Here is a 27,799-nt window from a genome sequence, read left to right as displayed (position 1 = left end):
GAGTTTTGGGCTTCACACATCTGTCGAGTTCTTCTCTTTGATGATTACAACCGGACATAATTGTCAGGATCATAATAAAGTCGGCATAGGCTAAAAGTAGATTTTGTGCATTAACACACACAGAAATTAACCTTGAACAGATCAGGGTACCAGACAAAGACCGAAAAATCATGTGACAAGACATTTATTGTTTCCTTTACGAAGGCATTTTGACCACTTGACAAAAGTTTTGACTGCATAATTAAATTGCATACAGTTAGCAACATCTGAATAAATCATTACCAAACATTAACATGTCATCACGTAAATGGAAACGTATCATTTTAGAAGAAAGTCATTTATTCTACTTGACGACATTAGGTGAGGTAGTGGTGGGGGACTTGACAAACAATTTTATGTAGAAAAGACTCGAATAAAACAATTTTATTGTTGAAAAGACTTGAATACACAAAGTCATAATCAATAAGGAGGTTATTCAGCAGCAGTGGAAAAAGGGAGCAAATTGAAAGATAATTATATATGTACCAAGATTTAAATGACGTTTTTGAATGGTTTTCAATGTGCATGACAGCAATATCCACTTGCTTATCATGCTTTTGCCAAGAACAAGAACGATTAATGGATATTCAGTTGAAATAAGTCTATTATTATAACAAGAAGAACCTTTTAATAATTAATGTTACCTTTAAACGAAGATAGTAAATAAAGATATTAAATGCTTTGAAGTATGTAGCTTTCTTACTATGTACATTACATTTACTTCTCACAAAAGATTTAGCCCCCCTCTGGAAAGGCCACCCATCTTATAAGGCCACTTTCCCACTGCAGAAGGGGTGGCCATATAAGAGGGGAACACGGTATATGAAATTTGTGGAGACTTTGTATGGGATACTGCCTGATTGTTAGGAGACTTGCTGGGACAGACATTAGATTTCAATTACTGGGTATGGACTACTGCCTAGCTGGTAGGAAACTTTGTGGAACAGGGGCTCCAGGTGGCTGAATGGTTTAAAGTGCTACCACCAATAACTGATATCGCCTCTGTCTGTGCGGTTTCGAGTTTCAGGTTCTGCCAATGTGAGTACTTGAGAAAGTTTGCTAGTAGCTTCCCATGGGGTGGTAGTTCTTCCGTGAATTTTCTTGGGTTCTTCCTCTACCAGTGATACTAGCCAATCTGTTTTGTTATGGTTTGTTTGGTGACTGGGTTTGGGCTACTACTGAGTCTCAGTAAAAAGCTTAGTGGGTCAGACACTAGAGTTTAAATATGTATGTTATTTGTGTGGAGACTGGGTATGGGGTACTACTGAGTCTCAGTAGAAAGCTTATTGGGTAAGACACTAGAGCTAAAATAGGTATATGGTATGTGTGGAGATTGGGTATTGGTAGTACCAAGTCAGTAGAAGACTTTGTTGGTCAGACACCACAGTTCATATATGTATATGGTTTCTGCAGAGACAGGTTATGGGGTAGTATGAAGTCAGTAGAAATCTTAGTGGATCGGACACCTGAGTTAAAATAGATATATGGATTGTGTGGAGATGGGGTATGGGATACTACTGAGTCAGTAGAAAACTTAGTGGATCGGACATTAGAGTTCCATAGATATATGGATTGTGTGGAGACTGGGTATGGGGTAGTACACAGTCAGATATACCACAGTTCAAATAGGTATATGGCTTGTGTGGAGATGGGGTATGGGATACTACTGAGTCAGTAGAAAACTTAGTGGATTGGACACTAGAGTTAAAATAGATATATGGCTTGTGTGGAGACTGGGTATGGGGTAGTACACAGTCAGATACACCACAGTTCAAACAGGTATATGGCTTGTGTGGAGATGGTGTATGGGATACAACTGAGTCAGTAGAAAACTTAGTGGGGCAGTCTCTAGCTGTGTGCCTTTACGTTTATTATGGCGTAAGTGTTACTTCATAATCAGGTCACCAATAGACAGTATAGTGTTTATCAAGGGTCATGTCTCCATTTTACTTGTTGAACTTTACTTCAGTGGTTTCATAAAGAGGTCTTCTTTTCACTTGCTGAACTTACTTACACACTTCCATGGTTTCATATCATGTCTTCATTTTACTTGCTGCAATTACATGCTTACAGACTTCATTCATACATCTTTGTTTTACTTGCTGTAATTACATGCTTACAGACTTCATTCATACATCTTTGTTTTACTTGCTGTAATTGCATGCTTACAGACTTCATTCATACATCTCTGTTTTACTTGATGTAATTACATGCTTACAGACTTCATTCATACATCTTTGTTTACTTGCTGTAATTACATGCTTACAGACTTCATTCATACATCTTTGTTTTACTTGCTGTAATTACATGCTTACATACTTCATTTGTACATCTTTGTTTTACTTGCTGTAATTACATGCTTACAGACTTCATTCATACATCTTTGTTTACTTGTTGTAATTACATGCTTACAGACTTCATTCATACATCTTTGTTTTACTTGCTGTAATTACATGCTTACAGACCTCATTCATACATCTTTGTTTTACTTGCTTTAATTACATGCTTACAGACTTCATTCATACATCTTTGTTTACTTGCTGTAATTACATGCTTACAGACTTCATTCATACATCTTTGTTTTACTTGCTGTAATTACATGCTTACAGACTTCATTCATACATCTTTGTTTTACTTGCTGTAATTACATGCTTACAGACCTCATTCATACATCTTTGTTTTACTTGCTGTAATTACATGCTTACAGACTTCATTCATATATCTTTGTTTTACTTGCTGTAATTACATGCTCACAGACTTCATTCATACATCTTTGTTTTACTTGTTTCGCTTATACTCTACACACTGCAACAGTTTCATACCTTTGTACTTGCAGAACTTGCACAATTACACATTTCATTAGCTTCGTGCTAGGTCTTCATTTTGCTGAACTTAACACACTTACTGCAATTACATCATTTCAGGCCTTCACTGTAATGACTGAATTTAGACGCTTATAAGCTTATATATGTCAGAAAAAAAAACTTTCAGTGATGCGCTTGCAGTGAGATGAAGTAACAAGTCATGTAGTCAGTTTACCTCATCGATGACCATGACAGTCTATAAGATTATTTTCATACAATTCTCTAGTGGAAGCAAGACTAGGAAAGATCAAATGACATCATGACAGATAAACATCGTTTTCTTGAGAGTGAGGTTGAACAATGAAAGCACATATCAGATGTAGTATAATGTGCATCATCATCCATAAGTTAGTATGAGGAATGCTAATATTGATTATATGACATAACCCTGTAGACTATACAATGCTTCTCCACTACTCAGGGAGCTGAAGGTACCATAAACTTGGCTGAATTCATATCTGTTGGCAACTTTAATGACTACTGTGAACGGATGGTCCAGGACGGGGAATGGGCAGATCATGTTGTCGTTGTTGGGATGGCCCGGATGTTACAGACGGATATCATGATCGTGACCAGTGCACCTTCTTCGGGACCTGATAACATCATCGCATGGGTTGTCAGCCAGACCAATTTTAATGGGCAGCCAATTCTTCTGGGGCACATATGGGAGAGTCACTACCAGTCACTACAGCCCATGGGTAAGAGTATATAAAAAATTTAGTTTCTTGACATTTAATTATGTTTAAACAATTATACCCATAAGTACAGTGGAAATAGTATTGCGAAATTCTTGAAATTGAAAAACCCTTCCAAAAGCCATTGTATATTATTTTCATGTTATGAGGTAACCAGAATAGAGCGTTGGTGTAGAGCAGTATCTAACTTTCCCTTTAGGTGTCCATATTCACAAGGAAACATGCTTATAAGGTGTCCATATTCACAACTATACAAGCCTATTTATGGTCTATAAGGTGTCCATATTCACAAGAGTACACTCCTTCATATGCTCGATAAGGTGTCCATATTCACAACAGTACACCCCTTTATATGGTCTATAAGGTGTCCATAGTCACAAGCTTCAAATATTTATATGGTCTGTGATTGCTCTGCAAGCATCTATAGGTGCCCTGGATCACTAGAATAAAGCCACTAAGTTGTGGAATTGTCAGTTTGGAATCTTGAATAGCTCCCCAAGGGTCACTAAGGTATAGCCCCTAATTTGTGGAATATGTCAGTTTGGAATCTTGAATAGCTCCCCAAGGGTCACTAAGGTATAGCCCCTAAGTTGTAGAATATGTCAGTTTGGAATCTTGAATAGCTCCCCAAGGGTCACTAAGGTATAGCCACTAAGTTGTGGAATATGTCAGTTTGGAATCTTGAATAGCTCCCCAAGGGTCACTAAGGTATAGCCCCTAAGTTGTGGAATATGTCAGTTTGGAATCTTGAATAGCTCCCCAAGGGTCACTAAAGTATAGCCCCTAAGTTGTGGAATATGTCAGTCTGGAATCTTGAATAGCTCCCCAAGGGTCACTAAGGTATAGCCCCTAAGTTTTGGAGTATGGTGGTTTGGAACATTGAATAGGTTCCCTAGGGTCACTAATATAAGCCCCTACGTTGTAGAGTATGGTGGTGTGGAATACTGAATAGATCACCTAGGGTCACTAAGATAAGCCCCAACATTGTGGAGTATTATGGTTAGGAAAATTGAATAGGTTCCCTAGGGTCACTAAGATAAGCCCGTAAGTTGTAGAGTATGGTGGTTTGGAATACAGAATATGACTGTGTACATGGGTTCGAGTCTAGGATTCGGCTAATGTGGGTATGTGAGAAAGCTTGTCAGTAGCTTCTCATGATTCAGTGGTTCTTCCCGAGGTTTTCCCGGGTTCTTCCTCCACCATTAATACTGGCCGCCATGCATAGCCTATCGTGTGCTGAAAAATGGCGTTAAACCCCACAACAACAACAACAACCAGAGATATGAACTCTTAAGGTGGACCATCTAGACATGATATGAACTCTCAAGGTGGACCATCCAGACATGATATTTATAGGTTAGTGCATTTGTATGGGAAAATATGAACAAATTTTTCGGATGAAATACTGCACGACCTTGGGAGTGCAGTATATTCATTCGACAAAACGAGTTCATATTTTCCCATACAAACTCAGTAACCTTTTTATCATATGCTCATTTTCTTATTCTACATAATGCTTAATTATATTAAGAAAATACACTACAAAAAACAAAGTAACTGAATGTATGCCATATTCAAACTAAATACACAAGTGCAGATTCACCATTACACAACAACAACATTATTACTGCGCACATAACTCCGTCCAGATAAATTTGAACTTAGTTGCGTCCTCTGCATAACTTTCAGAAGAAAGTGGCATGTCTAGTAAAAATTCAAATTTGGAGTCATATTGTGAATGAATGGGCATTGCAACAACTTTTCCATTCGATCTGAAATAAATAGATTTTGGTACTTGTGTCAATTCTACGAAATGTCATGATTATGGACTGGATTTATATGTGACAATTCCACATAAAATATATCGGATTGAAGAAGCGAGGGAGAAGCGTGTTGACATCTGCAAATGTGTTTCTGTTTCTGTCATTGAATGTTTGAAATCATAGTGTGGGAAAAATATGAAGTCTTTCAATTGCAATTATCAAAAAAGGCACTATGGATTTTAATGCTTTTTTCATTTTGAGTGCATTAAGGAGGATGTAATTGCATTTATATTCGAAATTACAGTACAATTTCGAAATGTGTAATCAAGATTGAGAACCTATGACATTGCTCATGTAATTTGAATTTGCAGAACTAAGAAAGTACATTTTGAGCAAATTCAGGATATAAAACTGTAAGTATATATATATATATTTGCCATTCTTATTACCAGCTAAAGAAGACAGTTTATGCCTTGTCACTTGCATGTTATTTGTAAAGACCCTTTTTGGCATCTACTGTATAGCTAGCATAAATCTGAAACATTGTATCAAAATATTTAACGTGGAATGTGCCAGAGATGCTGGTATGTGACGGTCCACGAAACATCAGCTTTACTTCATTCAGAAACAAATTTCATCAAACAAAAAGTAAAGCACCTACTATGTGAGTGTACATATTTTGTTTACAAATCAAAAGAGCTAGCGTCTGCATCAATTGTTTGTTTACAGTAGAAAGTAGTTCCTTTATAAGTGCAATATGAAGTTGCGCGCGAGTTAATTATCGTAAAATATTGAACAATTCTGACAATGCAAAGTTAACAGAGAAATAAATGAGCATATAATAAGAACTCTTATGCTAGAAAACCATTGTTTATATGCCATTTTGTTTGGGTGGAGTAGCAATAACAAGGATTTTAAGGTGATTGCCATGGTGGTCATATTGAATGTCAGATGGGTAGTTTTTGCTTGGGAGGAAATAAACATCACAATAAGTCTTCTTTGTAAAAATATGAATGTGACCATATGTTTGTATCTGAAATGAATGTATTTGCTGTGTAAAACCTTAAGTAGTTCTTTAGAGATGTGGGTAAAATGACAGATTTTCTCAACATTACAAACGCTGCAAGAATAAACATCAGAGTGTTGCATTCAGATAATGTGAGAAAATAATGTCATCGAATGGTAGATAATGTAAGCAAAATTACTGGGTTGATTGTATGGGCTTTCCCCGGACTTCAGAGTTAAAACTTGCAGTATTTTTTAGCAAGAAATTGGCCTCAGACACAAACATCGTACATCATGTTATATATTTAAAACATTTACTGCATTTAACTTATTTCTGTATAATGCCACCAATTCAAATCTTTTTTGTTTAAAAATGACAAAACAAACTATATTGACCATTGTCGGTATAGGCACTAGAGAAACATATACTAAATAACAGATAAACTTCATCCAAAGATTATAAGATTCTTCTGAATACATGTCATTTGGAGTGTGAACTTTTTTAAGAGTTTAGCCTGAAAGTGTTATTTGATTATTTGAAAACCCAAGCAACTCGATATCCAAAATGTGCATTTTAAATTCTACTCCACTGTTTGTCTATATAATATGCTGCACCACACAATGTTGGTGTGTCAAGAAGATAACAGGTCTGATAAGTGACTTGTTATCCCAAGAAATAACCTAACCTAATTTCCACTTTTAAATGGCACTCCAAAGACATATTTCTTCATCAAAATCATCATGCAATTACATTAATATTAGGAATTAATCTATGTTACCTTTTTGACTATGTCTTTCTTAAATTGTGAAAAAGGACATTCCATATACATGTATACGGATCATATAGATATGTCAAGGGAAGTAACGCTTACAAATTAACTCCTCTTGTTCTGTATATGTAGCCACCCTTATATAACATAATTTGACTTAAGCATTGAACAAACAGTGCCCCAAAAATGCATTGCAATTTACATTTAATTTTGACCAGATAATATCTATTTCTACTTGTAAAGTCAAAAGAAATGTGTTTCTCCTCCTCCAAACCTGCTGCCAACTGTTAATAACTTGCTTTCCTTCCTGTCTATTGAGTAATCTCCCCAAGCCTGTTGGCAACTGTTAATGACTTGCTTTCCTTCCTGTCTATTGGGTAATCTCCAGTTGTGCAACAGACTTTAACAGACTCAGATCACTTTATTACTGCCCATCATTCAAGATGGAGACAGCGAGGTCTCTCCATGAAATGCATGGAAACCGTTCTTGATCTGTCTGACACTTATTCCTATTCACACATCATGCAAATACTTTCACTTCATCTACAACGGGGTAGTAAAAAAATTCTGCACCTTTATATTCAGCTTTAATCTCAGCACTTTAAATGTTCATCAAGATGTTGGGCACCACCAAATTCCACTTTAGGATGCTTTTCTCCACAGCGATGGCAGTGTATCTGGTTGATATATTGAAGACACTATTCACTAAGTGGCAGTGTACCTGGTTGATATATTGAAGACACTTTTCACTAAGTGACAGTGTACCTGGTTGATATATTGAAAACACTATTCACTAAGTAGCAGTGTACCTGGTTGATATATTGAAGACACTTTTCACTAAGTGGCAGTGTACCTGGTTAATATATTGAAGACACTATTCACTAAGTGGCAGGATGTCTGGTTGATATATTGAAGACACTATTCACTAAGTGGCAGGATGTATGGTTGATATATTGAAGACATTATTCACTATGTGGCAGTGTACCTGGTTGATATATTGAAGACACTATTCACTAAGTGGCAGGATGTCTGGTTGATATATTGAAGACAATATTCACTAAGTGGCAGGATGTCTGGTTGATATATTGAAGACAATATTCACTAAGTGGCAGGATGTCTGGTTGATATATTGAAGACAATATTCACTAAGTGGCAGTGTACCTGGTTGATATATTGAAGACACTTTTCACTAAGTGGCAGTGTACCTGGTTGATATATTGAAGACACTTTTCACTAAGCGGCAGTGTACCTGGTTGATATATTGAAGACACTTTTCACTAAGTGGCAGTGTACCTGGTTAATATATTGAAGACACTATTCACTAAGTGGCAGGATGTCTGGTTGATATATTGAAGACACTATTCACTAAGTGGCAGGATGTATGGTTGATATATTGAAGACATTATTCACTATGTGGCAGTGTACCTGGTTGATATATTGAAGACACTATTCACTAAGTGGCAGGATGTCTGGTTGATATATTGAAGACAATATTCACTAAGTGGCAGGATGTCTGGTTGATATATTGAAGACAATATTCACTAAGTGGCAGTGTACCTGGTTGATATATTGAAGACACTATTCACTAACTTTAGTTTTGGTTAATGATAATGAACATCCTTCTCTACCTGATTAAAATTTTAGAGTGGATAGTCAGTTCACAAAGCCCCAGAAGTCTTGGGGAGTAGTGTAAGCTAAGATTAATGTGTTTCCTGTGCAGGAGATAATAAAATGCCAGAAGTCCTGGGGATTAGTGTAAGCTAAGATTAATGTGTTTCCTGTGCAGGAGATAATAAAACACCAGAAGTCCTGGGGATTAGTGTAAGCTAAGATTAATGTGTTTCCTGTGCAGGAGCTAATAAAACGCCAGAAGTGTTGGGGAGTAGTTTAAGCTAAGATTAATGTGTTTCCTGTGCAGGAGCTATTAAAACGCCAGAAGTGTTGGGGAGTAGTGTAAGCTAAGATTAATGTATTTCCTGTATAGGAGCTAATAAAACGCCAGAAGTCCTGGGGAGTAGTGTAAGCTAAGATTAATGTGTTTCCTGTGCAGGAGATAATAAAACGCCAGAAGTCCTGGGGAGTGTGGAAACTATAAATCATGTTGTTTTCTATCCAGATGACGAAGCCCATGAAGTCCAGCAGAGTCATGAAGGGAAACAGCCTGTCAAGGAGGAGACAGCTACAAAAAGAGAACAGAAAGCTGTAAGTAGTCCATATCTGATTCATGCAGCTTTGTTTACCACATGACAGAGCCAGTATTCTTTCTTAAGTTTAGTTTACTACACGAGTCAGTAGATTTGCTTTCTTTTAGTCAACATCAAGATATCAAAAATCTGAAAACAATATTGATGATTTTGGTACTTTTTAAGAAAGAAATTTTTTTGTGCACAAGAAAAATACAAGTATATGAAATTTCGGGATCCACACCACAACTGTGTTATATCCGAATTTGTGTTATGATGGAGTGCGCTATAGCGGGGTCACACTGTATATATGTGTACATGTATTTGTGTATGTATGTACATGTTTGCAAACATTTGTGCATGTGTGTGAATCTGTGCATATGTGTTTGTATCTGTGTGCATGTGTTTGTGCACATGTCTATGTATTTGTACATATTATGAAGATGTGTTAGGTAACTGTACCTGTGTTTTTGCACATTTGTATGTATATGTGTACATCTATACATGTGTTTGTACATAAGTTTGTACATATGTACATAGATATGTGTATATGTGTATATGTCTGTGTACATGTTTTTGCAGATGTGTTTGTATATGTATATGTGTATATACATATGTTTGTGTACATGTGTTTGTACATATGTTTATGTCTTTGTACATATGTTTGGACATATGTATATGTATCTGTATATGTGTGTTGTCAATATTTTGTTGATCTTAAGTTAAAGTGGCGCTGATTTGATGTCTAATATGTGGTCATCATGACATACTTGTATTTGCTACTCAGATAAAAGGGAAGGGAACTTCATGTTGAGATGCAGTTTTCATCGGAAGAGGTCTTATGATGTCGAGTTGGCCCTAAATGGAAATGAATTACCCATAAAATGGCAGCCATTAAAATATCGCTATTTGTACTCCTCCCAGATGAACAGCTATATCATCATGGGGCTTTTGACACATGGACAGCTATACCATCATGGGGCTTAACCAGTACACTACTTATGATGCTTAGTTGATCCTAAATTAAACTGGTACCAGTTGTAAATCTAGTTTGACTGTCATGACAGCTGTCTTTCAAATCTTGTCACAATTCGGAATGGATCCTTTATATGATGTTGGCTTTTGACCAAAGAACGCTTGATATGTTTACTTTGTTCTGAATGAAAATTGTTCTAATCTTGATATCCATTATATTCACAATATTAGTTAGATTGAAAATCTTTTTATCGCTGAAGAATATCTGAGATTTGGTTTAAGCAGTTTCTGCAGTTAAAAGAAAGAAATGGCCTTATATTGAATTCCTGGAGATCCTTTTACCCAAGTAGAGCATCGGATCCCTCATGGGAATTGTTTAATATTTTTTTGAAAGCATGTACCTATTATTTTCACATCCATTGTGACCTCGTTATGGAAAGATCACAGATTAATGAGAATTATTAGGGCAAATGACTGAACATTACTCATCAGGTTCATTTGTTGTTAATGCTTATAAAATGTTCTTTAAGCTACAGTATTTACCTTCAGACAGTGTGTTAATTATCAGCCTTGGATCAGTGGAATCTTTTGTTTCAAAAGAAAAATAAAACCCGTTTCAAGTTTGTTTTATTGTGTTTTGATCACTGTTGACCCTTCAAGAACATCCCATGTGAATGTCTAGGCAGTATCACTGTACCCATTATCAAATTTTGCACCATGCACATGTATGTAAAAGTAGGAAAGAACATCAATATACCAGTAATCGTATTTTACTTAAATTGCCTGATATATTCAGCAAAGATCTGTCAGAAAAATGGAACCTGTCATAATATAAAATGAAGGACGTACAGCAAATAAAAAAGTCTCAAATTCAGCAAGGTGCAACATGTATATAGCTGTCAGCTGTTCAGCAAGATTAGCGTGTAGAGATGGAAAAATGTGGAGTTTCTGTGTGAGTGATTTTTATTTTTAACTTGGCATTAACACTTTTGCAGTAATAATGTTATGATGTCTGCACTGTGGCAGCTCTTATACTGATGTCTAGAACTGGGGAATCATGCCGCAGACTTGTAGCTTCATGTCCCACCCAGTCACATTATCCTGACATCAGGCCAACCAGTCCTAACACTGACCTCTTAATGCTAAGTGCCTAGTGAGGCAGCTGTTAGTACTATTTGTAAAAGTCTTTGATATGACTCGGCGGGGGTTCAAACCCATGACCTCCCAGATCCAAGGTGGACAATCTAACCACTTGTTGAGTTTCTAGTCATTTCAATTAAATGCCATCGCTGTAGTTATTGGAAACCTGTGTTTAGACATTTTTGTAAACTTTGCAGTATCAAAGTTCAGAGATTTCCTTTAAATATCTGGATCTTGTCAACATGTGCATGATACATTTCCATTGTCAGAAAAGCAAGGAAGTGAGCTCATTGTATTCTATGTGACCTTAACAGTAGTTATTTGCGATGGTTTATATCACTAACTTGAAAACTTCTATCAAAATGCATGACTATGCACTCGCAGTGTCTGAGGAACTAAGCTATGTGAGATATTTCAGTAAGTGATGGTAGGGATGGAAACACTCTTAATATCGGAAGGAATTTACATGAAAATATAGGAAGTGATGGATTTTTATTGTTATGGTTTACTCATGCAGTCCTTTCATGAAAGGATCATAAACTTTGAGCCTGTCGGTGAATATTTATATGTTCTGTTTTACACAGGCAGACATCCATTCATGGTAGCATTGTGTAATTTTAGCCCGTCGGTGAATATTTAACTGTTATGTTTCATCCCAGCGGTCATCCTTTCATGGAAGGATTGTGTTATTGTGAGCCTGTTTAATATCATTCCATACAATAATGCTTGAATACTGAAAGCTTATTTCAAATCATTTTTCTTTTAGTACAGTATGTGGTTATTTCACATAGTGGACCTTAGATTAGGGGTATACATATTGCTCTGTTATGGTCAGTTATAATGACAATACAGACACTTGGTCAGTTAAAAACATAATGCACACACTTGGGATCTCATGTGTTATGCATTTATTTATTTTAACCTTTCTGTTAAATCCACACATACAATTTACAGCCAATCATTGTTCCAGAAACGTTTATGAATGGAGTCTCAAGCATGATTTTGCAAGCTTTTTTATGTAACTTTAACAGGTCTTTACGGCTTATACCAGTAGAATTACCCCATATAATATTTGAATAGTTAAACATATATACCTGAACAAAGCATATACAGTGTAATATTTCAGAAGAATGTCTTTTTCTTAATCTACAATTAGTCAAGGGTAAAAAAAATGGATTGATATCTATTATCCGCTTTCACGCCAAGAATCATATCAAGACATTCATTCATCAACATCTGTAACTGACAATGTTTGATTATCATTCAAAAGATTGCTTCATTCTGGTAGTGAGAAGTAAATCTTTGGTTTTATCCAAATTTAGTAACACTGAATTTTCGCTACACCTTTGTCGAGTATGATCTTGTTGGCACTTGATAAGGTTGTATCACCTACTGTTAAGAACCTTTGGTCTTAAACTAAGTAACATAAAAGAGTGAAACCAACAAGATTTGTAAAATTCAGCAAATAATGTTTTTCCCCCCAAAAAACAAAGAGAACGTTTATAAAGAATTTTCAACAAATAATTTATTTCCATAAAATACAATGTTAAAATTTAAAAACAACAGTATTGTGAATTAAATCTGAAATAGTTCCAAAACATATCAAAAGTCCAAAACTTTAGATGATTCAAATGAATTTTAGTAGTGTTCTGAATGAATTCTAGCTTTGAATGTATTGATGTACCAATAGCCCGGAATATAACAATGTGCCAAAACTTTGTATGTATCACAATGGTACAATCTGAAATGTCCTTGAATGAATTCACAATAATCCTATAAGTGTGATTTACCTGTAGTCCAAATAGTAGTCCTGCAGTCCAAATAGTATCAGTGAACACATTGTAGTGTTATGTATATTTACTTTAATTGTTGGTCTGTTAGATTTAATTTTTTTTTATTCCATTACATGCTTCTGTAATGTAATTTTGTTTACTGGATTTGAATAGAGTTCATTTCTGACTGATTTTTTTTTAAAAAAAGATTTATTTTTTATGTAAACAACTAATAAATGAAACATTGTATTTAGTTGCTGACCTTGATTCACAATCATTGACATTTTTGGTAAACAACTTTTAAAATATTCTTTCTCAGAGTAAGAATCATTAAGTTGAGTCAATGTCACAGCTGGTCGACGTGATATTTATCATGTAAAAAGCTTGCATTCCTTATAGAAGGTTGAACGCTTGACCCCGATCCAGGAATCTGTTTTGCGATTTAGTTAGTTTTATAGCTGATGTTATGATATGAATTCTAGTTGTTGTGCCTTAAGACTTGAAAAGTCAAGTTGCTTTATGTTGTGTCCAGTTTCGGCTGAGTTTTTTATTTTCTTCAAATTATTGAAGTTCAAGTGATTCTTTTCCTTGGAAAAATGTAAGTGCTCTGATAATTCTTAAACAGAGACATTCCTTGGAAATTAACTGTAATAATATTTTCCGTGATTCAACAAGAGGCTGTTGACACATCAGTACAGCGCTGACTATTACAGATGTTATTGCTTTCCATATTGGATTCCATCGAGATTTGGACTCTGATTCACTTAGAAATTTTCATTGATAGGACTTGTGTTTTTTAATTCTTGGGTTATTTTTGGACTTAATTTGCAATACAATTAAGTTCCTCTTCTTATATTTTTCATTTAGTATTTTAGGGAAATAAATTATTTGTTTAATTTTACAAAACTTGTTGTCTTCACTCTTTTCTGTTACTTTTATTTCAACAGCATAGTTCCGATGAATAATTTAAAGACATAAATCCTCTCAAATAGTAACTGAAGTAAATCTTAAATTGATTTGACTGATACTGATGTTAATATATGCAGTTAGTAATTATAAGATAATCAACCTTAAGATGAAAATGTGAGACAAAGTTTGAGGACCAGGATGAGGGTCATCTTAAGGGAAATTTTCATCAAAGAGTAAACAATTTTTTAAAAAAATTCTAAAGTCATAATCAAGACCAGGTCTAGAACTCAAACCTAGTACATTTGTTTAACCTATATGAAATTAGGCATGTATGCACAAACGCCTACTCACGGTCAATGTTGAAGTGTTACAGATGTCTGACATGGAAGGATACAAATCTGCAAATGGTCTGTCATGATAGACTACTTGGTGTTTTGGTGGATAATAACCTATCATGGACTGAACATATCAAACATATCAGTAAAAAAGTCAATTCAAGTTTATGGCTTCTCAGTAGGATAAGACATTTTCTACCAGAAAGGCACAGAAAACTATTTTATAACAGTTACATACAACCCTATTCGGACTACTGTAGTAAAGTATGGGGTAATTCAGATGACAAAAACATAGCAAAGCTGGCACATCTTCAAAAAAGAGCATTTGGGCTAATATCAATCCAGAAAGAAACCTAGGAAAGTTTAGCTGGTAGGTTAAAAATATTACCTATTAAAGACCGAATCTGTTTGAGAAAAGCCAAATTAATGTACAGGATATCTCATAATAGTACTCCTGAATATTTACAATCACTATTCCAGTGTAGGCTACCTGGTAATACTCCCCATCTGCGATCCATGTCTACCAAACAGTATAAAATTCCCAAACCAAATAAGGAGTTATTTAAAAAAAGTTTCAAATAATCTGGAACTCTGCTCTGGAATAGTATTCCAGTTGAGATTAGAAATGCCTACTCTATTTCCTTCTTCCAAACCCAATATATCCGGTGGCTTCAGAGATGCAGTTAAAATAGATAAATTCATTTGTATGAGGGCCTCAAGGTAGATTAGTGTTTAGCTAATTGTGTTACCCTCTTTAAATAAGGTCATTATTATTATTATTATTACAGAAATGATTTGAAGGAATATTTGAAGAGTTTCTTCTGATAATAAATGTTAATTGTTTTATGTTGCTTGAGCTTTTTAGTATTCTAACCATGATACTGTACATTAAAGTCCTGTCAGAATTGCTATTGATCACACATACTTTTATGATTATGCTTAGGGTATTGTCTATTGATTAGCAAGTAAAGTGTCATGCTTGCGTAAGCTTGTCAGCATTGACATGATCACAAGTAGACTTAACCACGGCAAAATGGAAACCTTGATGTTCTGTTTTATTTTTTTGAAAACAGTTAATAATTTGGACTATGTAGGAGATTTCAGTAAGTGATGGTAGGGATGGAAACACCCTTAATCTCGGAAGGAATTTACAAGAAAGTGTAGGAAGTGATGGATTTTTAATTGTTATGGTTTACCCAAACAGTCATCCTTCGTCCTTTCATGAAAGGATCATGAACTTCAGTGAATATTTAAATGATGCGTTTCACCCGTGCTGACATCCATTCATTGGAGGATTGTGTAATTTGAGCTTGTCAGTGAATATATTTAACTGTTATGTTTCATCCACGCGATAATCCTTTTATGGAAGGATCGTGTAATTTGAGTCTATTTAATATTACTCCATACATAAACGTCTGAATACTGAAAGCTTCTTTCATATTCTTTTTCTGTGTGTACAGTTTGTTGTTATTTGACATAGTAGACCTTAGATTAGGAGAATACGTATTGATGTTATGGTTAGTTAAATAGATAATGCAGACACTTGGGAGCTCATGTCTTAAATACTTTATTCATTTTAACTTTTCTGACAAACACACACATACAATTTTCAGCCATTCATTGTTCCAGAAATGTTTATGAATGGAGTCCTCAAGAATGATTTTGCAAGCTATTTTATGTAACTTGAACATATTTTTTACGGTTTCTAGCAGTAGAATTACCCCATAAAATATTGGAAAATTTAAAAATATATGCCTGAACAAAGCATATTCAGTGTGATATCTCAGAAGAATGTCTTTTTCTTAATCTACAACTTAGTCATAGGTAAAAGGTACAAATTTTGCTTCTTTTTGGTGGTGAGAATTAAATCTTTGGTTTATCCAAATGTATTAGTCAGTTTTCATTACACCTTTGTAGAGTATAATCTTGTTGGCACTTGATGAGGTTGTATCACCTACTGTTAAGAAAGTTTGGTCTTAAACTAAGCAACATAAAAGAACGAAACCAAAATATTTTTAAAATTCAACAAATAATGTATTTCTCGTCCAAAAAAAAGATACCAATTAAAAAAGAATTTTCAACAGTTAATTTATTTTCCCACTATGCAGTGTTAACAGGGTTCATATGGTCTTTGAAGGTCTTTGACAGTTTGGGAAAATGAGGTAGCATTTTCAAGACCTTGAAAGTTTGGGAAAATCTAGCAGATTACCACAAAGTCTTTAGAAGTCTTTAAAAATTGAAATAAACACAAACATTTTAATTTCTTTCGATAATCACAAATAAAATTGTCCAAGGTTGTTAGATTCAGATATAGTCGAGTTTTCCTGGTTTCTTTCTTTTGATGATCTGTTCAGTTTCATTTCATCATTAAACAGTTTTGTAGTATTCGTTGTTTTCTCATATAACATAGCTTGTTTCTAAAATGCTAGTGAAAATATGTCTTGGAAATCTGTGGTGTTTGAAAGTTTGTGAAAAATCTTTGAATTTATCATTCAGAATTTTGTATGAACCCTGGTTAAAATTTAAAAAGAACAGTATTGTGAATTAAGTCCCAAATAGTTCCAAAACTTATATCAAAAGTCCGAAACTTTAGATTATTCAGAATGGATTTCTTTGGTGTTCCGAATTAATTCCAGTTTGAATGTGTTGATATACCAGTAGCCTGGAATAAGGCAGTGTGCCAACATGTTTGATGTATCACAATGGTATAATCCGAAATGTCCTTGAATGAATTCACGATAATCCTGAAATTTTGATTTACCTGTAGTCCAAATAGTATCAGTGAACACATTGTAGTTCTGATGAATAATTAAAGACATAAATCCTCTCAAATCGTAACTGAAGTGCACCTTAAATTGATTTAACCAAGACTGATGTTAATATGTACAATTAGTAATTCTAAGATAACAAACCTTAAGATTAAAACCCTAAGAGACAATTTGAGGACCAGGATGAGGGTCATCTTAAGGGAAATTTTAATCAAACAGTAAACAATTAAAAAAAAATATTCTAAGGTCATAATCAAGACCTGGTCTAGAACCTAGTTCACATGTTTACCCTACATGAAATTATGTATGCAAGCACAAACACCTACTTACAGTCATGTACATTGGTCAATCACACATCACAAATGAGACATGCATAATACAAACAATCAAGGACAAAAGCCAAAAACACAATACAAACCAAATATACATGTTGTATTTGTCATATATCTTGGGGCATGATAAAACAAATAATTTTTTTACTGTCATAGAACTTATGGTGAACCTTTTTGTACATAGGTCATGAAATAAATTTGTGATGAATATGCACCTCCCACAACACTGAACGTTACAATAAAATGGAATATTTATTCTTGCTTTGATAGTAAATGTTGACCAGTGATGTGATTTGTATCTTCATAAATTAATCGCGTCACCTTATAAAATTTTAATAATTAATGGATTTTCATATGCCACCTATATATGGTTGCGATTTTCTTTCATTTCTACAGCTTTTGTTCTGTTCTCACATCACTGCTGATATGTTTTTTAATGTATTTTATAGCAATTATCCCATTAGACAAACATTGTCACTTCATTTCAGTGTTAATGACTTGTTTGTTATGATGATGCAACAATCGGACATACCTGTATATAACATAAATTCCTAACATTGTAATCTGAATTTTAGTGAATTTTTTGTTACACTGATGCAATGCTTCTGCATACATATTTCAAATTCAGAACACTGTAATCTCAATGTTAAATAATTGTCTGTTACTTCTACGCATATATCAGGGTTAGGCAATACATGATCCAAGTTTTGTGAGGGTCATCCTTTAAATGCAGGTATTCATAAATGACTGCATTAAAGGTTTATAATAATAAATATGGACCTTTCAAGTATGGAAAATTAAAAAAAATAATTTTGAAAACAGGCATTCTTATTTGACCTTTAAGATTGATATGTTATTGCTACATTCATCCACTCCTTAACAGCTTACGCGATATATTTTTCAGTTATTTTATTTTACATAATTTTAACTTCTTTCTCCTTTTAACAGCTGATCACCAACATAATAAATAAGAATGCATTAAATTTAAATTTATTTTTGTACTCCGCAAGATCTGATTTACATTATTGAAAAATTTCTATATCTTGAATTAAATAACTAAAAACTGCATCACATTTCAGTCTTATTTAATTGTTTACTCTCAAAGCCTGATTTGGTTTTGTAATACACATGAAAAGCATTTAATACCTGGTGATAATTATTCTATCCATTACATATTACATTCTAGATAACTAAATTCAAAAGTCCATTGCATATTACACCGTAGCTAATTAAGTACACAGTCCATTACATATTGTATAGGATATTAAGTATACAAGAAATTACATAATGCATAGCATGTAATTAAGTATAGTCAATGGCTGATTGTATCTTAGGTAATTAAGTATACAGCTGAGTACATATTACATACTAGTCAATTGGACTATTCAGGTGATTACATATCACATACTAAGCAATTATACTGTAAAGTCCATTAAATATTACATATTAGGTAACTAAGTATACAGTTGATTAGATATCACATATTAGATAATTAAGGTTACAGTCCATTACATATTAGGCAATCAGACTATATGGTCCATTACATTTGACATACCTTGTATTTAAGTATACAGTCAATGAGATATTACATACATGGTAATTAAGTATACAGTCCATTACATAATACATACTAGGTAATTAAGTATGCAGTCCATTACATATTATATACTAGGTAATTAAGTATGCAGTCTATTACATATTACATACTAGGTAATCAGACTTTACGGTCCATCACATTTTACATACCTCGTATTTAAGTATACAGTCGATGAGATGTTACAAACATGGCAATTAAGTACACAGGCCATTACATATTACATACTAGGTAGTTATGTATAGAGTCCATTACATATTACATATTAGGTAATTAAATATACAGTCCATTACATATTACAGACTAGGTAATTAAGTATACAGTCCATTACATATTACATACTAGGTAATTATGTATACAGTCTATTACATATTACACGCTAGGTAATTAAGTATGAAGTCGATTATATAGTACATACTTGGTAATTAAGGATGAACTTCATTACATGTTACATTCTTGATAATTAAGTATACAGTCCATTATGTATTACGTACATGGCAATTAAGTCTACAGTCCATTCCATATTACACACTAGGTAAATAAGTATGCAGTGGATTATATAGTACATACTTGGTAATTAAGGATGCACTTCATTAAATTTACATACTTGGTAATTGAGTATTCAGTCCATTATGTATTACATATATAGTAATTAAGTATATAGTCCATTACATATTACATACTAGGTAATTAGGTATATTATACAGTCCATTACATATTACATAATAGGTAGTTAAATATAGAGTCCATTACATATTGCATCCTATATAATTAAGTATACAGTCCATTACATATTACATACTAGGTAATTAAGTATACAGTCAATTACATATTACGCACTAGATAATTAACTATGCAGTCGATCATATAGTACATACTTGGTAATAAAGGATACAATTCATTACATGTTACATACTTGGTAATTAAGTATACTATCTATTATGTATTCATACATGGTAATTAAGTGTACACTCCGTTACATGTTACATACTAGGCAATTAAGTATGCAGTCGATTATATAGTACATTATTGGTATTTAAAGATGCAGTTCATGACATGTTACATTCCTGATAATTAAGTATAGAGACCATTACATATTACATACAAAGCAATTAAGTATGCAGTCGATTATAGAGTACATGCTTGGTATTTAAAGATGCAGTTCATGACATGTTACATTCTTGATAATTAAGTATACAGTCCATCATGTATTACATACATGGCAATTAAGTATACACTCCATTCCATATTACGCACTAGGTAATTAAGTATGCAGTGGATTACATAGTATATACCTGGTAATTAAGGATGCATGTCATTACATTTTACATACTTGGTAATTGAGTATACAGTCCATTATGTATTACATACATGGTAATTAAGTATACAGTCCATTACATATTACGTACTAGTAATTAAGTATTGTATACAGTCCACTACATATTACATACTAGTTAATTAAGTATAGAGTCCATTACATATTACACACTAGGTAATTAAGCATACAGTCCATTACATAGTGCATACTAGGTAATTGAGTGTACAGTCCATTAGATATTACATTCGTGGTAATTAAGCAAACAGTCCATTGCATATTACATACTAGGTAATTTAGTATACAGTCTTTTACATATTACACACCAGGTAATTAAGTATGCAGTCAATGATATAGTACATACTTGGTATTTAAGGATGCAGTTCATTACATGTTAGATACTTGGTAATTAAGTATACAGTCTATTATGTATTCATACATGGTAATTATGTATGCAGACTATTAAATATTACATACAAAGCAATTAAGTATGCAGTCGATTAAAGAGTACATACTTGGTAATTAAAGATGCAGTTCATGACATGTTGCATTCTTGATAATTAAGTATACAGTCCATTATGTATTACATACATGACAATTAAGTATATGGTCCATTCCATATTACACACTAGGTAATTAAGTATGCAATGGATTATATAGTATATACTTGGTAATTAAGGATGCACTTCATTACATTTTACATACTTGGTAATTGAGTGTACAGTCCATTATGTATTACATACATGGTAATTAATTATACAGTCCATTACGTATTACATACTAGGTAATTAAGTATAGTCAGTTACATAGTAAATAGTAGTTAATTAAGTATACAGTCCATTACATATTACATACTAAGTAATTATGTATACAGTTATTTTATGACATTCTTTGAAGCTATATTGATCTTTTTCATACATTTCAGGAGATCCAAGGAAAGCCAGGTAAGGAACAGAAAGTTTAAGATGTTTCATTTTCTTTGCGTAAGTATGCATGCATTTTTATTACAGCCACCTAGTCAGGATTATTTTTTTCTGCAGGTGGGTATTAAATATGGTTTTCCTTATTGTCCACTCAGTTTATATATAGCTTTTATGTGTGAAAGACAGATTGCTTTACAGACTGCATATCAGACATTAACGACGACACAAGATGGAGTAGGAGCTCAAAAGAGAGCTCTAATTTTGTACAGTTCAAAGGTAAAACAAAAAAATGAGTAATCAAAAAGTTAATATTTGAAAAGCAGAGGAGAAAAAGAAAATGAAGGAAAAAAATAAACCTAACCCTGACAAACTACCGGAAAACTTTGTTGGAAAGCTCATGAAATATATCTTTTGAGTAAATATGATTGATACACAAAAATAGTTTTATATATTAATGAGGCTATAATACATGTACGTCTTTCAACATCGTATCTCCACATCCATACAGAATTTTCCAGGCTGACTTAAGGTGAATTTCAGATGGGTTTTTTAAGCACTTTCTGCGTAAATGATTATTGCCCATAAGGGAGCTTAGGCAAAACTTCAGGTGGAATTCAGGGCAGAATTTAGGCGAAATATGCAAATCAGTTGTTCAAATATTCCATTTAAATAAAAGGAATCCATCTTAGATTTCTGCCTGAAATAAAAATCCGCCTGAAATCCTGGTTCAAAATTTTCCAGGCGGACTTAAGGCTGATTTCAGACAGGTTTCTTAAGAGTTTTCTGCCTAACCATAAACTGAAAGAAGCTTAGGCGAATTCCAAGTGGACTTTAGGTGGATTTCTGAAATAAAAATCTGCCTTATGTGTCCGTCTAAAAAAGACTGCCTAAAATGTCTACGTAAATATCATCCAATAAAAAATCTGATTCAGATTTCTGTTAAACTGTCTAATGATGCTTAGACATTATTGGGTATCAATGATACTATTCACAATCATTTTTAAATGGATCATACATTTTATATTAGACAGACATTATCAAATAAGATTTAGGGTTTTCTTGTCTTCATTTTCTTTCTTGCATACAAAACCTAATCTGTGATGGCATTATTTAGGGCATTCATTTCAAAGAAAGTTTGGTGAGATTTCATACAAATTTGTAATAAACTTTCATTGAAATTTTAGCGAGATTTCACAAAATTCTGACCAAAACTTTCACTGACATTCTGGTGAGATTTCATTGAAAGTTTTGTGAAAGTTTACTAAAATTTGGGCCATTATATAATATTTTGCTGAACTTGAAGTAATTTTAAACATTTTGAAAGGTTTCACATAAATAATGGATATGAATTCAACCGGACTTTATTAAATAAGGTAATATTTCATTGTATATGAAACAAAATTATACAGATGTTGTAATTATATGACATCCAAGGCATGAGATATGGGAGTTATACTGCAGACTTGAGTATTTATTATGTACAAACTATGATGCTGTTGTGGTCTCTTGAATTAGTCCTTGTTCCATAAGCATCCTTGACAAACGTTTATCATGATATAATTACTCTTATTTTACATTCAGTTCAAACACAACACTAGAATATTTTGAAAATATACACAATAATACCACTAACGATATTAACGGATGATTCTAATTTTGGGCCAAGAAAACTCTGCAAAGATATGACTATCTTTGATAGATATGGGTATCTGGAAACAATATCAACAATTCCCACCAGTGATCTATACGTTATACCTCCTTAAATTCTGGAAATTAATCAGTTTGGAGTTACATAAGTTCCAAATCATCCTGATTCAATTCCGTGTCATATTTAGCATGTGAGCTGCTACTCTAAAGCTCTTTGTGGCACAAAAAACAAAATGCTAGTCCTGGTGTTCAGTTTTCATACAGATTGACAAATTACATTCCCATCGACTTTGCAATCAAGCTGTTCTCATTGCTGCACATTTTTCAAATGGTTATTCAGATTCATATCCTTTACAACAATTCGAATCGCCATGTTTGGCAAGCATGCTCATTCCCATCAGTTTCCATTACATGACAATTCATTGGCAAGTACAAACTTTTGACCAATCAGAAAGCTCTTTACAGCAATTATCTGTTAAATAAAATACAGAAAAAATACTTATTCGAAAGCTCATTGCAGAATGAGATGGGACAGAACATTATAAAAAACAAAACAAACAGTTTCAGAGATGATATTTAAAAAAGTGTTCATATCGAGGAAAATCAGATTCAGGTCAGGAGAAAAGCAAAATTCTGGTTTAAAACGGAAAACAAGAAAATGATCTTGCATGAGGACAGTGAAATGCAGTTGAAGGTAAACAAAAAATGCAACAAAACTTTGAAAGAGAAACATAACAAGGAAAGATGCGGAAAAAAGTTTTGATTCCCAAAAGGAACAAAAAATTAACAGCTATTAGAAACAGAAAATATAAATGCTGCTGAAAATCATTCAAATTGTACAAGAAAACAAAAACTTAATTTTATTATATGTTATTGTTTTTTAAAATTGAAATGTCATTGATATTACAATCACAAAATATCACTATATTTTAAGAATTGTTGGCAAACTCTCAGTGAAATTTCAATCAAATTCTCACTGATATTTTCAGAAATGTTGGCAGAGTAAAAGAAATTTCAATCACAAAATTTCAATGATATTTTCAGAAATTTTCGTAATATCTCAATGAAATTTCACTGAAATTTGGCAAAATACCATAATTTTAGTGAAAAAAGGACATTTGAATAAATGTCACAAAATTTTCACTGTGATTTCACTCAAATTTCAGTCACATTTTCACTAGGGTGTGTTATTTGAAGACCATATTTTAATAGGAAGCAAAAAAGCTTATTTTTCAGAGTAAACATCAGATCAAGTCCAAAATCCACCTTGCACCAATTTTCCAAAGATTCATCTGGGCTTGTAGTTCTTTTGATAAAGTTCAAAATTATGCCTTACATTTCTGCTAAAGTCAGTCTAAGTTAAAAATACGTCTTAAGTAGGAAATTGGACTCGACAATCATAACTTTTTCATGTAACAGTTATCCTTTAGGAGGAATATGAGAAATAATATGCTTAACTAATCAATGGATTCAGTCGTTCACCTTAGCCATATTCCCAGTCCGCCTAAAGTCCATATGAATTTGTTTTTTTTAAGGTTAATTACACCCCAAATCCACATAAAATTTAGGCAGAATCTGCCTAAAAATGTTGTTTGGGCAGGCTATAATTTATGTAGATGATTCTACAACCCCTCCCCACATGCTATGATACATGCAAATCTTTCAACATTATATCCACACAGGCTTTACTATATGTAAATCTTTCAACAACGTATCCTCGCAGGTCTGGATTGCAGTATTCATCTTGCACATCTGATTTTAAGGCATTTGCTGCAGTTATCATCGTGTACAACTGTTAATGAAGGTCTGAACTGCAGTCTTCATACCATGCAACTGATATTGAAGGTCTAGATTGCAAACGTCATCAAATACAAATGATGATGAAGGTCTGGACTGCAGTTTTCATCCCATACCACTGATATTGAACTGCAGTCTGATTTTCAAAGTCTGAACTTTAGTTTTTCTTTCATAAATTGATTTTGATTGTTATGCCACTATGACCAAAGTGATTCTTAGTACATATGACAAAAGGGATTTTAGTGTGGGGAAAAAGTAAAATATGTAGCAGTACCAATATCAGGTTAATAACTAGCAATATGTGGGGTGTGTGAATATGGGAATTTCACAGACAGATGTGAGGGAAGCAATGATAAATCTGGGTAACTAGGTCAGCATTATATAAACTAATGTAAGTTGGGTGTGAGAACATTCCAATAGCAATTAAAGTTTAGGGTTTTAGGAAGGCTTTGACAAATCTGGGTAAACAGGTCAGCATCATGACATATCTGGATAACTGGGTCACATACCATCTGTCTCAGCGCCATTCAGTTATAGTTATAGTATGATATGGGGAAAGGGAGCTGTCATTCATCTAGTTAGCCAATCATATTCTGAATGTGCGGAAAGGGTCTGGGATTACAAAATGGGCATATAGATAGAGGCAAGATATAGTGTGGAAGAGACAGCAGAAGGCATAAGGACACAAAGCAGAAAGAAAAGCAGAGGCAGAGAAAGAAAAAAGGAATGGCAGAGATAAGATGTTGTTGGAAATAAGAATCAGAGATATACAAGATGGGGAGTAAAGAGAATGAATACCTGATAGACATAATGGAGTGATAGATATTCTGAGTGGACAAATATAGTGTGAAATAATGTAGATAAACATTAGTGTAGAATTTGGAGAGGGTGAACAGAACTAGTGTGTATATTGGATATAAAGAGTAGATTACATGGATTTTAGTGTGGAAAAAGTAAAACCTAAAAGGCAAACCATGTTATTAGTAAAAGAATGGAATACCATCTAATTACATGCATGGAGTGAGAAAATAACAAAATAAAGCAAAAATTAACAACAAAGGGAACCAAACTATTTCCTATTTGGCTTTCTGAGTCTTTGTTCTTATATTTGTGAGGCCAGCTTAATGCAAGCCAAGAGTCAATTCTTGTCAAAATTGTCAAAATTAGGCCAGTTCATTAGGATATTTGGTTTTAAATTTTTTTCCATTACAAGATTGGCTTAGGTTTGTAATGTTCAGATTTCCCTCTTATAGAATAATTGACAGTTAGGCCTTTGAATGTGCAGGATTTGTCACTAGTAGAATGAGCGGAATTTGAAAAAAATTGCTGACACAGGTTAGGAGGAAAAGGGTGAAGCAGTATTTTTAAACTGCATCAAGAAATTAAGTACTAGAAAAAATGTGTATGGTATATACATTCTGGGAAAGGGTGTTCATTTTCGTGAAGTTCATGGTAGGAGAGCCAAATAGGATGGAGTAGATTGTTATAGTGATAATCTGAGAATTCAGATGTTTAACAGAAATAAAGATGTGGTTTATGGGTGCAGATGTGACACATGAAGCATTCCATGTGACCAGATGAGACAAAATTGTTTATAAGGGTCGTTCTTATTTTGAATTGTAATGATTTTCGAAATATCATTGACCATATTGTCTCTGTCATGTAAGACCTACCTTACTTGCATTTTAGTGTGCATTGGAATCTACAGTCATGCATGTGTAAAATGGTAGTATTTCATTCTTTCACTAATTAGGTGGTTTGCGTTTTATGTTTTACTTTTTACCCACACTAAAATCCCTTCGGTCATATGTATTAAGAATCCCTTTGGTCATATGTATTAAGAATCCCTTTGGTCATATGTATTAAGAATTCCTTTGGTCATATGTATTAAGGATCCCTTTAGTCATATGTATTAAGAATCCCTTTGGTCATACGTATTAAGAATCCCTTTGGTCATATGTATTAAGAATTCCTTTGGTCATATGTATTAAGAATCCCTTTGGTCATATGCATTAAGAATCCCTTTGGTCATATGCATTAAGAATCCCTTTGGTCATATGTATTAAGAATTCCTTTGGTCATATGCATTAAGAATCCCTTTGGTCATATGCATTAAGAATCCCTTTGGTCATATGTATTAAGAATCCCTTTGGTCATATGTATTAAGAATCCCTTTAGTCATATGTATTAAGAATCCCTTTAGTCATATGTATTAAGAATCCCTTTGGTCATATGTATTAAGAATTCCTTTGGTCATATGTATTAAGAATTCCTTTGGTCATATGTATTAAGAATTTCTTTGGTCATACCACACAAAGACTTTTCTCATGTTAGGTTATAAGGATGTGTATCTGCTCTTGAGACTGAATCTATGAATTATATTTAGCAAACTTGGAATAAGTACTCATATCATTAAAAACTCATTGAGATCCATATCATTGATGTTATCTTGCATCTGATCGGTTGTACTTGTTGCTACTCTGGAAGCACTATTTTGTTATAAAATATTGATAGAACTTGAGATACATGCTTATATCAGCATGATCTTGGGTTGATTCAGTAATAGCTGAGATCCATGCATCAAACTTGAAATGTGGGATTATATTTTCAGGATCATGAGCAGTTTTGTAATTAGACCTTATCCATATATTAATGAATTGACCTTGTATCTGTTCAACTGAACTTGTTACCACTCTTGAAGTCTTGAGGCCATATGTTTAATCTGTTTGGTTATCATCATAGAGATTATGACTAACATTTGAGTAATGAGCCATATCAGGCTCACTTTGGTCTCTTGTTTTGGCAAATTGTTTAACTTCTTTTTTTTAACATAGGTTTTGCACAATACAGCAAAAACAACTTCAAGTTGACATATCTAGTTTGGTAAACATTGCACATTACTTTCATACACATTCCTCAGTTTAATACATTGCCTTCTTTCAAATACCAGAGCATCAAACTGACATATTTATT

At 33.5% G+C, this 27,799-nt stretch overlaps 1 protein-coding gene across 1 annotated transcript in view; it reads left to right on the top strand.

Moving 5' to 3' along the window:
• LOC149807436 (uncharacterized) overlaps window positions 1-27,799 on the top strand; it is a 203,936-nt gene that overhangs the window by 132,000 nt on the left and 44,137 nt on the right. Inside the window, exons 15-17 of the mRNA XM_089955710.1 lie at window positions 3,325-3,601; window positions 9,253-9,338; window positions 21,385-21,403. Coding sequence (XP_089811836.1) covers window positions 3,325-3,601; window positions 9,253-9,338; window positions 21,385-21,403 — 382 coding nt within the window. The remainder of the gene's footprint in view (window positions 1-3,324; window positions 3,602-9,252; window positions 9,339-21,384; window positions 21,404-27,799) is intronic.

Source organism: Sinohyriopsis cumingii, chromosome 1 (genome assembly GCF_028554795.1).
Source record: "Sinohyriopsis cumingii isolate HCF-2022 chromosome 1, ASM2855479v2, whole genome shotgun sequence".
In the NCBI taxonomy this organism is placed as follows: Eukaryota; Metazoa; Mollusca; class Bivalvia; order Unionida; family Unionidae; genus Sinohyriopsis; species Sinohyriopsis cumingii.
The sequence above is the reverse complement of the archived record's forward strand: the minus strand, read 5'-3'. Positions and strand labels throughout refer to the sequence as shown.